This window comes from Bombina bombina, chromosome 2, assembly GCF_027579735.1.
Source record: "Bombina bombina isolate aBomBom1 chromosome 2, aBomBom1.pri, whole genome shotgun sequence".
Taxonomy (NCBI): Eukaryota; Metazoa; Chordata; class Amphibia; order Anura; family Bombinatoridae; genus Bombina; species Bombina bombina.
Genome location: NC_069500.1, coordinates 1,363,816,858 through 1,363,834,009, shown reverse-complemented (window position 1 = coordinate 1,363,834,009; position 17,152 = coordinate 1,363,816,858). Strand labels below are relative to the sequence as shown.

The window sequence follows — 17,152 nt, the reverse complement described above, 5'->3', positions numbered from 1 at the left end:
AATAGCTATTAAATAGTTAATAAGAATTCAGCTCTTTTGCCTGTAAAAAAACATACAATACCCCCCAACATTACAACCCACCACCCACATACCCCTAATCTAACCCAAACCCCCCTTAAAAAACCTAACACTAAGCCCCTGAAGATCTCCCTACCTTATCTTCTTCACCACGCCAGGTATCACCGATCCGTCCAGAAGAGGCTCCAAAGTCTTCATCCTATCCGACAAGAAGAGGACATCCGGACCGGCAAACATCTTCATCCAAGCGACATCTTCTATCTTCATCCATCAGACTAGGAGCGGCTCCATCTTCAAGACCTCCGGCGCGGAACATCCTCTTCTTCCGACGACTAGACGACGAATGAAGGTTCCTTTAAGGGATGTCATCCAAGATGGCGTCCCTTGAATTCCGATTGGCTGATAGGATTCTATCAGACAATCGGAATTACGGTAGGAAAAATCAGATTCAAGTTCAATCGGAATTAAGTTCAATCAGAATTAAGGTAGGAAAAATCAGATTCAAGGTCAATCCGATTGGCTGATTGGATCAGCCAATCAGATTGAGCTCGCATTCTACTGGCTGATCGGAACAGCCAATAGAATGCAAGCTCAATCTGATTGGCTGATTGGATCAGCCAATCCGATTGAACTTGAATCTGATTGGCTGATTCAATCGGCCAATCAGATTTTTCCTACCTTAATTCCGATTGGCTGATAGAATCCTATCAGCCAATCGGAATTCGAGGGACGCCATCTTGGATGACGTCCCTTAAAGGAACCTTCATTCGTCGGGAGTCGCTGGAAGAAGAGGATGGATCCGCGTCGGCTGCTTCAAGATGGTCCCGCTCCATGCCGGAAGGATGAAGATAGAAGACGCCGCCTGGATGAACATGTCTACCGGTCCGGATGTCCTCTTCTTGCCAGATAGGATGAAGACTTCGGAGCCTCTTCTGGATGGATCGGTGATACCCGGCGTGTTGAAGATAAGGTAGGGAGATCTTCAGGGGCTTAGTGTTAGGTTTTTTAAGGTGGTTTGGGATAGATTAGGGGTATGTGGGTGGTGGGTTGTAATGTTGGGGGGTATTGTATGTTTTTCTACAGGCAAAAGAGCTGAATTCTTTGGGGCATGCCCCACAAAAGGCCCTTTTAAGGGCTGGTAAGGTAAAAGAGCTGTAAACTTTTTATTTTAGAATAGGGTAGGGCATTTTCTTATTTTGGGGGGCTTTGTTATTTTTTAGGGGGCTTAGAGTAGGTGTAATTAGTTTAAAATTCATGTAATCTTTTTTTATTTTTTGTAATTTAGTGTTTGTTGTTTTTGTAATTTAGTTTAGTTGATTTAATTGTAGATAATTGTAGGTAGTTTATTTAATTAATTTATTGATAGTGTAGTGTTAGGTTTAATTGTAACTTAGGATAGGATTTATTTTACAGGTAATTTTGTAATTATTTTAACTAGGTAGCTATTAAATAGTTCTTAACTATTTAATAGCTATTGTACCTAGTTAAAATAAATACAAAGTTCCCTGTAAAATAAATATAAATCCTAAAATAGCTACAATATAATTATTCGTTATATTGTAGCTATATTAGGGTTTATTTTACAGGTAAGTATTTAGCTTTAAATAGGATTCATTTATTTAATACAATTTATTTTATTTCGTTAGATTTAAATTATATTTAACTTAGGGGGGTGTTAGTGTTAGGGTTAGACTTAGCTTTAGGGGTTAATACATTTATTATAGTAGCGGCGCGGTCCGGTCGGCAAATTAGGGGTTAATACTTGAAGTTAGGTGTCGGCAATGTTAGGGAGGGCAGATTAGGGGTTAATACTATTTATTATAGGGTTTTTGAGGCGGGAGTGAGGCGGTTTAGGGGTTAATACATTTATTATAGTGGCGGCGAGGTCCGGTCGGCAGATTAGGAGTTAATAAGTGTAGGTAAGGTAGCGGCGATGTTGGGGGGGGCAGATTAGGGGGTAATAAATATAATATAGGGGTCGGCGATGTTAGGGGCAGCAGATTAGGGGCACATAGGGATAATGTAGGTTGCGGCGGTGTGCGGTCGGCAGATTAGGGGTTAATGTGGGGGGACCTCGGTTTAGGGGTACATAGATAGTTTATGGGTGTTAGTGTACTTTAGAGCACAGTAGTTAAGAGCTTTATGAACCAGCGTTAGCCCATAAAGCTCTTGACTCCTGGCTTTTTTCTGCGGCTGGAGCCTTGTCGTTAGAGTTCTAATGCTAACTTCAGCCAAGACTCTAAATACCGGCATTAGAAAGATCCCATTGAAAAGATAGGATACGCAATTGACGTAAGGGGATCTGCGGTATGGAAAAGTCGCGGCTGGAAAGTGAGCGTTAGACCCTTTCCTGACTGACTCTAAATACCAGCGGGTGGTAAAAACCAGCGTTCGGACACCCTAACTAGATGAGACAATAACAAGAGGCACATGTGTGAAGTCACCAATCACGAGCTAGCTCCCACTAGTGCATTACTTCTCAGCCTACCTAGGTATGATTTTTAATAAAGGATATCAAGAGAATGAAGTACATTTTATAACAGAAGTTTGTTGAAAAGTCTCTCACAATTGAATGCTGTATCTGAACCATGAAAGGTACAGATCAGATAAGCTAAGTAAAACAGCAGAAAAGATCTTAAAAACAAAAAAAGATAACTTAGAAATTAAAATCTTTTCCAAATTGTTCTCCAATTTAAAAGTTAAAGACATCTGGAGAATACACAATCCAGATACCAAAAGCTACACATGTCTCTCAAAGGCTCATAAATCACTCTCAAGGATTGATTTATTCCTAGTAGACGAGAGAGTTTTGAACCTTAATGTAGATACTAAAATCTTTCCGGTAACAGTCTCGGATCATGCCCCAATAATGTTAGAACTACGCCCACAAGATTCTAGAACTAGAAATTCAAGATTTTTTTTTCCAAAGCATTTGGCTACAGATCCAGAATTTAAAACAATGCTGAGTTTGAAATTTCAAGAATACGTGGAACTGAATATTGAATATGTGAATCGACCGATGATCTTTTGGGAAGCTGCAAAGGCAGTAATAAGGGGGGAGATCTTAGCCTATAATATTAATAGAACCAAAAATTATAAAAAGAAGGAAGAGGACATATTGAAATCACTACTAAATACTTATAATAATTACATATTGAATAAAACTCCTGAAACATGGAATAGATATACCCAAGTTATAAAGGAAAGAGACACCTTCCTCCTACACAAAACTACTCAAAGGGAGCTAAAAATGCAAGCTCAACTATTTAAATATGGGAACAAAGCTGGCAAGCTTCTTGCCAACTTAGTTAAACAAGACAAAGATTCTGCCTTAATTGAGTCTATTAAGAAAGGGGACAAATTAATTACAAGGCCTGATGAGATTCTGGAAGTAATGGTAGATTACTATAAAGATCTTTATTCTTTAAGGGCATCAAATAAGATAGAACGAGCAAAATTTTGGGAAAAAATTTCTTGCCCAACTATAACAGAAGAACTAAATAGAAAAATGAATTCCCCTATTACTGAGGAGGAGGTTAGGAAGAATATTGAGGATATGCCTATTAACAAGGCGTCAGGCCCTGACGGCCTGCCGAGCGAATTTTATAAAATAATTTCCTCATTGATAGTTCCACATTTGACAAGGTTATTTAATAGTATCTACATGGAGGGTAATTCGCCTTCTGCAAGTTTTGCGGCTTCTTATACAACGCTTCTTCCAAAATCTGAGAAAGATTTAACTCAGAAAGAATCATATAGACCAATAGCCTTGTTAAATGTGGACTATAAACTTTTAACTTCCATCCTTGCCCAAAGAATGCAAACTCTTCTCCACACCATAATACACAAGGATCAAGCCGGATTTTTAATAAATAGAAATTCGTCATCTAAAATTCGCGAGTTGTTCCTTGTTATTGATTACTTTAAACCAGAGTCGAATAAAGTTCACTAGGGTAAACAAGATAATCATGATAAGGCAATTATTACAATTGATGCTGAGAAAGCATTTGACTCGGTTAATCATGATCACCTTCTTCATTCGTTAACCCAGTTTGGTTTCAAGGGCCAATTCCCTAAATTTATTGAAAACCTCTATGAAAACCTCTATGATAAAGCCTCAACAAGGATAATAGTTAATGCTAGACAATCATCTGACATAGGCTTAGCTAGGGGCACAAGGCAGGGATGTCCCCTTTCGCCTTTGCTGTTCAACATCGCAATAGAACCACTTGCAATATTGATTAGACAGGAAATCGATGGAATAAAAATAGGTAATAGAGAACTTAAGATAGCATTGTATGCTGATGACATATTAATCTACATGAGAGAGTCCCAGAGAAATCTACCTAAGTTATTGTCAATTATAAACCAGTTCAGCCTGTTCTCAGGGTATAAAATAAATGCATCCAAATCTGAACTATTATGGTTAGTAAGACCTGATCAGTCTGAGGAAAGTATTCCGTTTAAAATCGTGAATGAATCATTTAGATACCTCGGTATATTGGTTTCCTTATCACCAGAGAAATGGTATAACCTCAATATTCCACCAATCTTGAAGACGACTATAAATAAGATGAAAAGTTGGCAGAATCTTCCTATCTCATTGTCGGGCCGCATTGCCCTGGCAGGGAAAAAAACCCAGAATTGCATTGGAAAAACTCAGCCTACCCCCAAAATTGGGAGGCTGTGCCTTACCTGATCTTTACTTATATAACTTGGCGGGCTTGGCCCGAATAGTAGTAGATTGGATTTGTCGTAAAGACTATGTAACGGACAATGACTTAGAAAGAAATATAACCTCTCCCTACCTTCCAACAGCTCTAATACATGTTGATTGGGTGGAAATACCAAGGGAAATAAAGAACTTTAAAGCTATATGTATTCCAATTAAGGCATGGTCAAAGATATGTAATTTGCTGAAAATAGATAAAAAAGCCTCTAAATATCTGCCCTTGAAGGGGAATCTCCACTTTGTAATGGGCTTACAATCAGCTCCACTACAAAGATGGCAAGAGGTGGGACTAGACAAACTAATTCAACTAGTTGATACTACAGGGAGGCACATCAAAACATTTGCTGAATTAAAAACAGAATTTGATCTCCCCCACAAGGAATTTTATGTGTACTTACAAGTAAGACATTATACCTGGAAATTAATAAATCAGTCAGGTTGGAAGTGGTCACTGGGACCACTTGAAAACTGGTTGACACAAGCCAAAAGGGGACGATTATCAATTTCGTATTGCTACCAAATCTTAAATTCAGATAAAGGAAGAGATAATATATCTAAAATTGAATCTAAATGGGCGACTAATCTAGCCCCGGATCAGTGTGAGGTAGACTATATACAAGCATCAATATCAGAAGTTAGACGAACAACCCTTTCCGCAACATGGCGAGAATCCCACTTAAAACTTCTCTATATGACCTATATTACTCCTGAAAAGGGATCTAGATGGGCGAACTCCCAATTTAATAATTGTCCGAAATGCTTACTGAACACAGCTAACTTAAAACATATGGTTTGGGAATGTCCAAAATTGAAAGCAATGTGGAAAAAATTGGAATTCTGGTTAGTTAAAAGGGTTGGAGTCTCCCATCTGGATCTGTCATTTAGAAACGTAATATTTCTAAGAGTAGACTCTAAAATCCCACCGGAAAAAAAAAAGATTGTTAATGTTGCTATATTAGCAACTAGATACACTATTTTTAAAAAATGGAGAGAAGTATCTGCCCCATCTATTTCAGAGATAACCAACTCTATTAAAAAACAATGCATTCTTGAACAATATAACACAAAACTGTATGACACAGATAGTATCTGTGGTTTTTTCCAAAAGTGGTCTCCATTTATAAAATCTTTGCCAAAAAATGAAATTGAGCATTTAATTTACCCATTCAGACACTCAGAATTAGTTATTTTAGGAACATGGTAGAAAGGGAAGAGGAATGGAAATTTACCCAAAATGTATTGGGAACCCAGAGTGGGGCAGAATACATATACATGTGACTTTAATCCTTTTTTTTTTTTTTTGTTTCCCCTCTTCCCCCCCTCTCCTCCTCCCCCCCCCCCTTCTATGTGCTAGTCTCTCCATCTTGGTTGTTTAGGGAGTTTAAGGAAATTTTTAACAAACAGTGGTGTACTTCTTTACATTTGCTTGACTATTATAAGTAATTACTAGGTTAAACCTTAGAAATAATCAACTTCAGAGGGCCCTGAAAAGGAGCATGGGTCCAAAGCCGATCTGGCATTAGGTTATTTTCTTCTTGGTTGGACGCTTGCATATTTGTTTTTGGATATATTGTGTTAAATTACTTAGTAAAGCATAACGTGATAAGGTGAATGTAACAAATTTTTGTGTTAATATGCTGGATTTAAAAAAAAAAAATCAATAAAAATAAACGTTAAAAAAAAAAACAGCAGAAAAGTAGCAGAATGTAATCTAATAATGTATTTTGAAGAATGTAAAATAATAACTAACAATTTTTGTTTTATTATTATATTCAAACAAACTATAGATAACTTGTAAATAGGGATGGGCGAATATGTAAAATTTCAAATTCGAATGTTAGAATGAATGTTATTACGAAATTCAAATTACAATTTCCGATGTTGATAAGAACGAATATTCTTAAAAATTCTATTTTCCAATGTTATTTACATTTTTCGAATGTCCCTGTTGATTTCGAATGTGTATATTCGATTTCGAATGTCACTTTCGATTTCGAATTTTCATAAAAGATTGAATATACACATTTGAAATTCGAATGTATATATTTGATTTTTTTATGAACATTCGAAATAAAAATGGATTGCATTATTTCGAATATGATTCTGAAAATCGAATATAAAACATTCAATTGAAATCGAATATTCAAAATGTATCAAAATGTATCTTTTTAACATATCATACTTCACAAATCTAAAAGACAATCTAGTCTAAATATTTGAATGTTGATAAGAACGAATATTCTTAAAAATTCCATTTTTTTACAGTTTTCGAATGTCACTTTCTATTTCGAATGTGTATATTCGATTTCGAATGTCATTTTCGTTTTCGATTGTCACTTTTGATTTTGAATACACATAAAAGATTGAATACACACATTCAAATTCGAATGTATATATTTTTTTTTTATGACCATTCGAAATCAAAATGTATTGCATTATTTTGAATATGACTCTGAAAATCGAATATAACATTCGAAAACATTTGATTGAAATCGAATATTAAAAATGTATCAAAATGTATCTTTTTAACATATCATACTTCACAAATCTAAAAGAAAATCTAGTCTACAAATAAAGATTAGACCCTAGTCAGTCAGCATCTCTGGCTTTCAATGTCCATTCAATAGTACCCAGATACCAGGCAGGACTAGCACAGTAAAACACAAGCAACACTACATTACAAGTACAACATCTCTATGATGAACATCAGAACTTCTCAACCACAGTCCTCAAGTAAACCTAGGCTAGTAGGCAATATTTTCAGAACGTCTTAACTGGAGCACAGGTAAAATAATCAGTAACCATGGTAACTAACCTGGCTCTCACCATAGGTACTAATTATTTTACCAGTGCTCTAGTAAAGACATCATGAAAATATGGCCTGTTAGGGCCACTTCTGGTTAAGAAACACTAATGTAGAATAGACTTAAAATTACAATGAATATAAAGATTAATACTTTTTTTTAATTAAATTCTTAGAAAAAAAAACAACTAAATAAATGCACAAAGTAAAAGCAGGTAGCCATCTATCACTATCACCTGAATTTTTGTCTATAAAAAATAATAGACCGTATATTACCTCTCCAAAAATATATGAAATCGATTGAAGATAAATATAAAACATGCGTCTTCTCATGGTGCGCAGTCCACCCTCTACAGTTGTGTCCACACAAAAATAAAAAATAAAAGATGCCACAGGAGCAAATAGATAGATAATAGTAGTATATAGAAAAAAAATCAGTATTAAAGTATTCCAACACGACCACCAAACCAGTACGTCCCTTTTCTCCAAAACTAAACCTGTCAAATAAAATTTTAACAACTACAACTATAGCATTTACATATGGGAGGGAATAAGTTGATTTGAATATTTAAATTTGAATATTAAATAATTCTAATATTTTTTAAGATGACTGAATTCTAAAAACTAATTCGAATTTGAATATTACATTACAAAAAAAAATTCTATCTTAGAAATACTATTTCGAAATTCAAATCAAATTTGAATATTACATAACATCAAATTTGATATATTGAAATCGAATTTGAATATTACATTTCGAAATCGAAAGTGATATATTGAATCGAATTTGAATATTAAATTTAGAAATCGAATGTGAAATATAGATATCGAATTTGAATATTGAATATAATACAAAGCCAACCATTCTAAAACAAACATTCTAAAATCGAATGTTATGTAAACATTCAAAATTCGATTCGAATCAACGAATGTATAAATATTTGTTTTAAATTTTGAATGTTTAGAAACATTTGCCCATCCCTACTTGTAAACCACAATAAATATAAGCAAACACAAAATGTGATATAGTGCACTTTCAAAGGACTTTTAAAAGTCTCAAAAGTGTATAAAATGTCACAAATTGGATACAAATTTTGTTTGAAGACTTTCAACACTCCGAAGGTGATGTCACACAGAGGGTGGGGACTTGTAAAAACAGAGCCAGTAAACCGCTGAAATAATAGACATTGGGGTAGATTTATCATGCAGCGGATGCTGCAATCTATCCCTCTGAGGTGGCGGACAACAATCAGCCCGATCAGATACGATTGGGATGATTGACACCCCCTGCTAGCTACAGCGAATCATGTCTGCCCGCAAGTTAATAAATTGGCCCCATTGTGCGTTATCATGGTCTTTGTAAGTGGATGTTTTTCATATTTTTTAACAATACCCTATGAAATAAACTCCAGTGGCTGTAAACACACCTTTGAATAAAAGATCTCATTTGTGAAAAATCAAGGTATATTCAAGGAGGTAGATTCATTTGAGTTGTTATACTCTGAGCTTGGTTATAAGCTCAGAATTATGTGATTATGTTTCCAATTTTGCAGTAATATCAAATTAAACTAACAGAACTTCACTATTATTTTACTTACTCTCTTGGAGCGTTGAAAGTCTTCAAACAACATTTTTATCCAATTTGGAACTTTTTATACACTTTTGGGACTTTTAACACAGAATATAAATCATTTGATAGTGTACTATTTCACATTTTTTGTTCACTCATACAATATATTTTATATTTATATTTAGTTCTAACGAGATTATAATAACATCTGTACTGGACACCCTCCAACAATTATATTATAATTCAATAAGAACAGTAAGTTATATAACTTTTAATATACTACAAATATGGAGATCCATGTGATCTAGTCGACAAGTGAGGGCAAAGGTAAAGATCTATACTCACCACTCATTATATGGTCCCAGAAAGTCCACGGTAAATGTTATTAAATAAACTGGTGTTTTAACTGCCCCCAAGTAGAATCAGGGACCCAGCAAGAGGATCTTAATCTCACTGAGGCCCCGATATTCAAAGCATCGACAGACCAACAAGAAACTGCCTTTCTGGTGACGTCGGACTGCGATATAGTCTAAAAAAGGGGGCGGACCCGCAAAGTGCTGACAAGAGGCAGTGTATCTCCCATCAGAACTAATAGGGATTGCAGCTTCAGCAAATGTCTGCTGTCATCTCCACTTGTCAGCACTTTCAGCGGGTGAGGGCCATATTTAAAGTGTTCCTAGAGAGCACAGACATTGCGTCCACTGAAACCAAACCCAGTTTCTGTGTAGGAAGACTTCAGATAATGCCTGTGTTCCCTTACTGTAACTACATCTACACTACCTGACTCATACTGTAACGTCTCGCCACTGTAAAGGAGGTGAGACAAACATGGCTGACACCCTACACAAAACTTGTACTTAATAGACTGGAATACATTGCACTACTGGCAAATTCTGAGATGCACAGAACACTGGAATATCAAATATTTACAGTAAATACACAGTATAATACTTTATTAAATAGGAATATTGCATAAATATTATTTGACATGCTTTTTTCTTCTTAACAACAAAGGGCTACATTGCATTTAGATATATGTCTTTATATGAATACATAGGTATTTATGGCCTAGATTACAAGTTGTGCGGTACAGCTATTCCGCTGAAAAATTGGCCTTGGCGAGCGGACTATTCAGCTCACCCATATTACAAGTCACAGCGGTACGGCTATGCAGCTAGGGTTTTAGCCTATACCGCAACGATCCATTCCGCACTCAAAAAATGGCTTTTGAGTGTCGAATTTTCCGATCACCCGTATTACAGGTTGTGCGTTATAGATTATATATGTAACAATCCATTCCGCTATTAAAGACCAGTAGTTATGGATTTTGTGAAACAAAAATGTTTCACAAAACTCATAACAAAAATGTTACAAAGTACACCCATAAACTACCTATTAACCCCTAAACCGCCATCCCCCCCGCATCGCAAATACTATAATACACCTATTAACCCCTAATCCGCCACCCACATGGCCAACACTAAATTATATTATAAAACCCTAATATGCTGCACTGACACATCGCCAACACTAAATAAACCTATTATACCCTAATCCGCCACCCACCCACATCGTGACTACCTAAATTAAACTATTAACCCCTAATCTGCCATCCTTCCTGCATTGCAAATACTATAGTTAACCTATTAACCCCTTAACCGCCAACCCCCCACATAGCTAATACTAAAATAAACCTATTAACCCCTAAATCTCCGTCCCTCCACATCGCAACACACTAAATTAAACTATTAACCCCTAAATCTAACACCCCCTAACTTTAAATAAAAACCTGTGAAATAAAAAAATAAAATAAGCTTTACCTATAAATAAACCTAACATTACTATTTTAAAAACTAAACTAAACATAAAAATAAACCTAAATTACAAAATTAAAAAATCCTACACTACGAAAAAAACAAAACTAAAATTACAAAAACACAGTCTAAGATAAAAAAAAAATTAAAAAAATCTAAGATTACAAAAAATAATAAACAAAATTATCCAAAATAATAAAAATTAAACCTAATCTAATACCCCTATAAAAACAAAGTCACCCCAAAATAAAAACACACCCTAATCTAACAATAAACTATCAATACCTCTTAAAAGGGCCTTTTGTAGGGTATTGATCTGGCATCATTGCGATCGTTTGTGCCCACTTTCCATTGTGCTGATATTACAAGTTGAGCGCTTCAATATGTACTGCAATCTCAGAGCTGTTAACGTTTTTTACGAAAAAAAGTTGCACAAATCACTTCAAAAATAAATTACAAAGTAAATTACACTCATATTAACACTGTCTAATAAAAATGATTTTATAAAAACATCACACAAAAAAAAGTTATATGACAAGACTCATAATAGCAGCGGTAGTGAAATAGCAGTATTATGAGCCATAACGCAAAACTCATAATCTAGCTGTTACATTCTTAATTTCTGATGGAGTTAATAATTATCTAGATTATGCGTTTTGTGCTGTAGAGGGTGAAAAACAAACGCAACAAAAGTTGCATTATTTCACCCCCCGATAGGACTGCCATTACAAGTTTCTGAAAAGCTTCTTTGTGCATGCATTATGGTGGCAATAAGCTCCATGCAAGCTCAATCCTAGGGCTGCTTTGATGTGCATGCTTTCCCCATAGACATCAATGAGGAGGGAGGTAAGTGTGTATTTATTTTAACTAGGTAGTTAGTAAATAGTTAATAACTATTTAGTAACTATTCTACCTAGTTAAAATAAATACAAACTTGCCTGTGAAATAAAAATAAAACCTAAGCTAGCTACAATGTAATTATTAGTTATATTGTAGCTAGTTTATTTTACAGGTAAGTATTTAGTTTTAAATAGGAATTATTTAGTTAATGATAGTAATTTTTATTTAGATTTATTTTAATTATATTAAAGTTAGGGGTGTTAGGGTTAGACTTAGAGTTAGGGTTAGGTTTAGGGTTCAATAACTTTAGTATAGTGGTAGCAGTGACGTTGGGGGTGGCAGATTAGGGGTTAATAATATTTAACTAGTGTTTAGAAAAAAACTAACACCTGAAGCGCGGAATCAAAATCGCCGTAATGCAACCCCATTGATGTCTATGGGGAAAAAAATGTTTAATCCTAACACCCTAACATAAACCCCTAGTCTAAACACCCCTAATCTGCCGCACCAGACATCGCCGACACCTAAATAAAGTTTTTAACCCCAATCTGTCGCTCCTGAAATCGTCACCACTAATAAAAGTTATTAACCCATATTCCGCCGCACCCCGACATCACCGCCACTAATAAAAGTTATTAAGCCCTATTCCGCCGCTCCCCGACAACCCTGCCACTATAATAAATGTATTAATCTCTAAAAATCTGGCCTCCCACATCACCACTACTAAATAAACCTATTAACCCCTAAACCACAAGCCCCTCACATCGCAAAAAAATAAATTAAACCTTTAACCCCAAAACCTAACAACCCCCTAACTTTATATTAAAATTACAATATCCCTATCTTAAAATAAATAAAAACTTACCAGTGAAATAAAAAGAAACTAAGTTTAAACTATAAATAAACCTCACATAACTATTATACTAAACGATTATACTAAAGTTTAAATAACTACCAATAAAAAAAACTAAATTACACATTAAAAAAAAAAACACTACATAAATAAGCTCTTTTACTTGGAAAACAATACAAAGACTGCCCAACAGTAAAACCCACTACCCAACCAACCCCCCAAAATAAAAAACCTAAAAAAACTCTAACAAAACTTAAGCTACCCATTGCCCTGAAAAGGGCATTTGTATGGGGATTCCCTTTAAAAAGGCATTAAGCTCTTTTACATTGCCCTGAAAAGGGCATTCAGCTCTTTTACCTAAAGCCCAAAACCCAAATCTTAAAAAAAAAAAACCTCACACAAATTTTATTTAAAAAAACCCTAACATCAACCCCCGTAGATCCACTCACAGTTTCTGAAGTCCGGACATCCAACTTCATCCAGGTGGCGAGAAGTTTTCATCCAGACGGCGTGTTCTATCTTAATCCCGGTGGCGCGGAGAGGATCCAACCTTGAAGACATCCGGCGCGGAGTGTCCTCTGCATACGGTCACCTCTAGACACTGAATCTTCAATGCAAGGGAGCCCTTTCAAAATGGCGTCCTTTGCATTCCTATAGGCTTATTTGATTCTTGAAATTCAAATCAGCCTATAGGATGAGAGCTTCTGAAATCCTATTGGCTGTTGAAATCAGACAATAGGATGAGAGCCACTGAAATCCTACTGGCTGATTTGAATAGCCAATAGAATTTTATTAGCTCTTCATCCACTGGGATGAAGATAGAAGATGCTGCCGGGATTAAGACTTCTCGCCACCTGGAGGAAGAATCCTCGCCACCTGGATGAAGACTTCTCGTCGTCTGGATGAGGGTGGATGTTCGGACTTCAGAAACTGTGAGTAGCTCTTCGAGGGTTAGTGTTAGGTTTTTTTTAAAAAAATGTTGGGATGTTTTTTTTTTTAGATTAGAGTTTTGGGCTTTAGGTAAAAGAGCTTAATGCCCTTTTTAGGGCAATGTAAAAGAGCTGAATGCCCTTTTTAAGGCAATGCCCATACAAATGCCCTTTTCAGGGCAATGGGTAGCTTAGGTTTTTGTTACAGTTAGGTTTTTTATTTTGGGGGTTGGTTGGATTTTGAGTTTTAGTGTTGGGGGTCTTTGTATTTTTTTCAAGGTAGAAGAGCTGATTTCTTTAGGGCAATATCCTACAAAAGGCCATTTCAAGGGCTATTGGTAGTTTACTGTAGGCTAGGGGTTTATTTATTTTGGGGGGGGGCTTTTTTATTTTGATAGGGCTATTAGATTAGGGGTAATTGTTTTTATTTTTAATAATATTGTTTATTATTTTGTAAGCTTAGTGTTTTTAATTTTTTGTAATTCTAGACTTATTTTTTTTCGTAGTGTTAGGTTTTTTTAAATGTGTAATTTAGTTATTTTAATTGGTAATTTTTTAAATTTTAGTATAATAGTTATGTTAGGTTAATTGATAGTTTAAACTTAGTTTTTTTTATTTCACAGGTAAGTTTTTATTTATTTATTGGCAGTGATGTTGGGGAGTGGAGGGAATACGGGTTAATAACTTTATTATAGTGGTGGCGATGTCATTAATAGGGGTTAATATATTTAAATAGTGTTGGTGATGTGGGTGGGCGGCAGAATAGGGGTTAATAACTTTCTTGAATAGTCACAATGTGGGTGGGTGGCAGATTAGGGGTTAATAAGTTTTAAAGAGTAATTGCGATGCAGGAGGGCAGCGGTTGATAGGTAGTATATAGGTAGTTTATAGGTGTTAGTGTACTTTGTAACACTTTAATTGTGAGCTTTGTGAAACATTTTTGTTTCGCTAAACCCGTAACTATTGGTCTCAGAAGGGGGTATGGATTGTGTCGGTATAGGCTGTAACGCAAGCTTTTTAGCCTCACTGCACAACCTGTAATACCGGTGCTATGGAAATCCCAAGCAAACACGTCATTTGTTTGCTTTACAGCTACACCAACACGACTGGCTTTTTTATATTACAAGGGACATAAAACCCATATTTTTCTTTCATGATTCAGCTAAAGCATGTGATTTTAAACAAAATTCCAATATTTTTATCTAATTTGTTTTGTTCTCTTGATATCCTTTGTTGAAAAAGATACCTACATAGGCTCAGGAGCTACTGATTGGTGGATGCACATATATGCCTCATCTTATTAAAATTGAAAAGCTGTGGATGCCAACAGAATTACAGCCTGTACACATTCATAAGTCTTGCTCATAATACACTTCTAATGGAGTTGGTAACTGGTAACATTGATAGTGGGTGACAATGTTGTACTAACTGACTGCTCTACAACTAGAGAAGATGGCAGCGAAGGAGAGAATTATTGCAGATGAAGACTGCTGGCTCATTACCGGGGAAGAACTTGAGCTGTTGCACACAATGCACAGCCTTTATAGTGGAATCATTCCCCTTCACTATCTTCTCAGGATTATAATAAAGTTCATACAATATATTGATAAAATGCACTTAGACATAGATAATTTGACCCTCAGTAGCACATGGTATTAAAGTAGGCAAATGCAGATTAAAAACAGGCATCAAATTGCACACTATTGACGTTTGAAGTTGAACTTAAAATCATAAACTTACATATTGTTTATACCTAAAGCAAATCCCCTGCTTACCAAGCACTGTCATAAACTGTGTCATGTGATTCCACTAGGTGCATATTCTATTATTTCCTTTATGACAGACAACTGAGATGTAACATTTATAATGTGAGATAATGTTATTTGCATCTTGTTTGCATACACAGGCTCTGGGGACAGTTCCTTAGACATTTCAGCTGCTATAAACATTTTGTCATTGAAGCTTCAGTGATCTGTTACACTCCTGAAACATTAAGATGATTTGTTTTCTGATAAGTGTATTTCTGCTTTCTGTACAAGGTATTGTAAAATATTATTATCTCTATGTAATTGTAAGCTAAACATTTTTGCTGGATGATTAAAATTATTTTGATTAATAATTATTTTGGGTTACAATTTATTTTTCAATTCTCAGGCTCCTGTGGACAGATTGTGATGACTCAGTTTCCAGAATTTCTTACTGTGTCATCAGGAGAAAGTGTCACCATGAAATGTGAAGCCAGTGATGACATATATGATGCTATAGCCTGGTACCAACAGAAACCAGGACAACCTCCAAAGCTTCTTATCTATGCTGCAAGCAGCAGAGACACAGGGGTCCCAGACAGGTTCAGCGGCAGTGGGTCTGGTACTGATTACACGTTTACAGTTAGCAGAGTGCAAGCAGAAGATGCAGCAGATTATTACTGTCAGCAGGGTGCTAGCTTCCCTCTCACAGTGATACAGAGCTGTACAAAAACCTTCCCTACGTTTCCGCTGCTTCATTACTATCAACTGTTCAGTAAACATATTTAGAAAGTTATGCCATAGAAAAGATACACTAAATTATGTTTTAAAATACACCTATTAATAAAAAAATTTCAATTCAAATTTCTCAGCAATACAGAATCATATGCAAAACAAATATACACTTTATTAAGAGTAGACTGAAATCTGAACTTGAACTTACTTTTTTAAACAGTAACACTGTGTAATGTAAACCAATAATAAATATAACTCATGCATATTTTTTTTTAATGTGAAATTTCTAGCACGGTAATAATCTCATTCAGAAATGAAGCTCTGCTGATGTAATGTGATATCCATATCCTGAGATCTATCTCAGATCAATGACAAGCTACGTATAACTAAAAACAAAATAACTACATTTTTTTCCAGACATTTAGAATTGATTAAAAAATGAAAATGCTCTATTGTGAAGACATTTTATTAATACACTTTTGTTAGCATATGACAATGAATTTAACCTTTGTAAAGAGTGTTAAATACATAGTTAAAGCCAGCTCCAGATCAGCAATGCACTACTGGGACCTAGCTGAACACATTTAGTAAGCCAATAACTATGGGCACATGTGTGAAGTCACCAATCACGAGCTAGCTCCCACTAGCGTATTGCTGCTCCTGAGCCTACCTAGGTATTATTTTTAACAAAGGATATCAAGAGAATGAAGTACATTTAATAATAGAAGTTTGTTCAAAAGTCCCTCACAATTGAATGCTATGGGGCTTATTTATTAAATGCCTGTCCGACATGATCCAATCAGCGGATCATGTCTGACAGACATCGCTGAATGCAGAGAGCAATACGCTCTCCGTATTCAGCATTGCACCAGCAGCTTTTGTGAACTGCTGGTGCAACGATGCCCCCTGCAGATTCGCGGCCAATCGACCACTAGCAGGGGGTGTCAATCAACCTGATCGTATTTGATCAGGTTGATTTCATGCGATCTCTGTCCGCCTCCTCCAAGCAGACAGACAGGTTATGGAGCAGCGGTCTTTAGAAACACGGCCCTTCAAGTTACATGCAGAGCTTCAAGAACGACCCTTCAAGCTTCATGCAGAGCTTCAAGCACA

The 17,152-nt window shown here is 35.7% G+C and overlaps 1 gene segment (V, D, J or C); it reads left to right on the top strand.

The window, feature by feature from the left end:
• The first annotated feature begins 15,533 nt into the window (after positions 1-15,533).
• Positions 15,534-16,093, top strand: LOC128647559 (probable non-functional immunoglobulin kappa variable 6D-41). The segment is given in 2 exon segments: positions 15,534-15,598; positions 15,714-16,093. Coding segments are annotated over 2 exon segments (423 nt in total).
• The last annotated feature ends 1,059 nt before the right edge of the window (positions 16,094-17,152 follow it).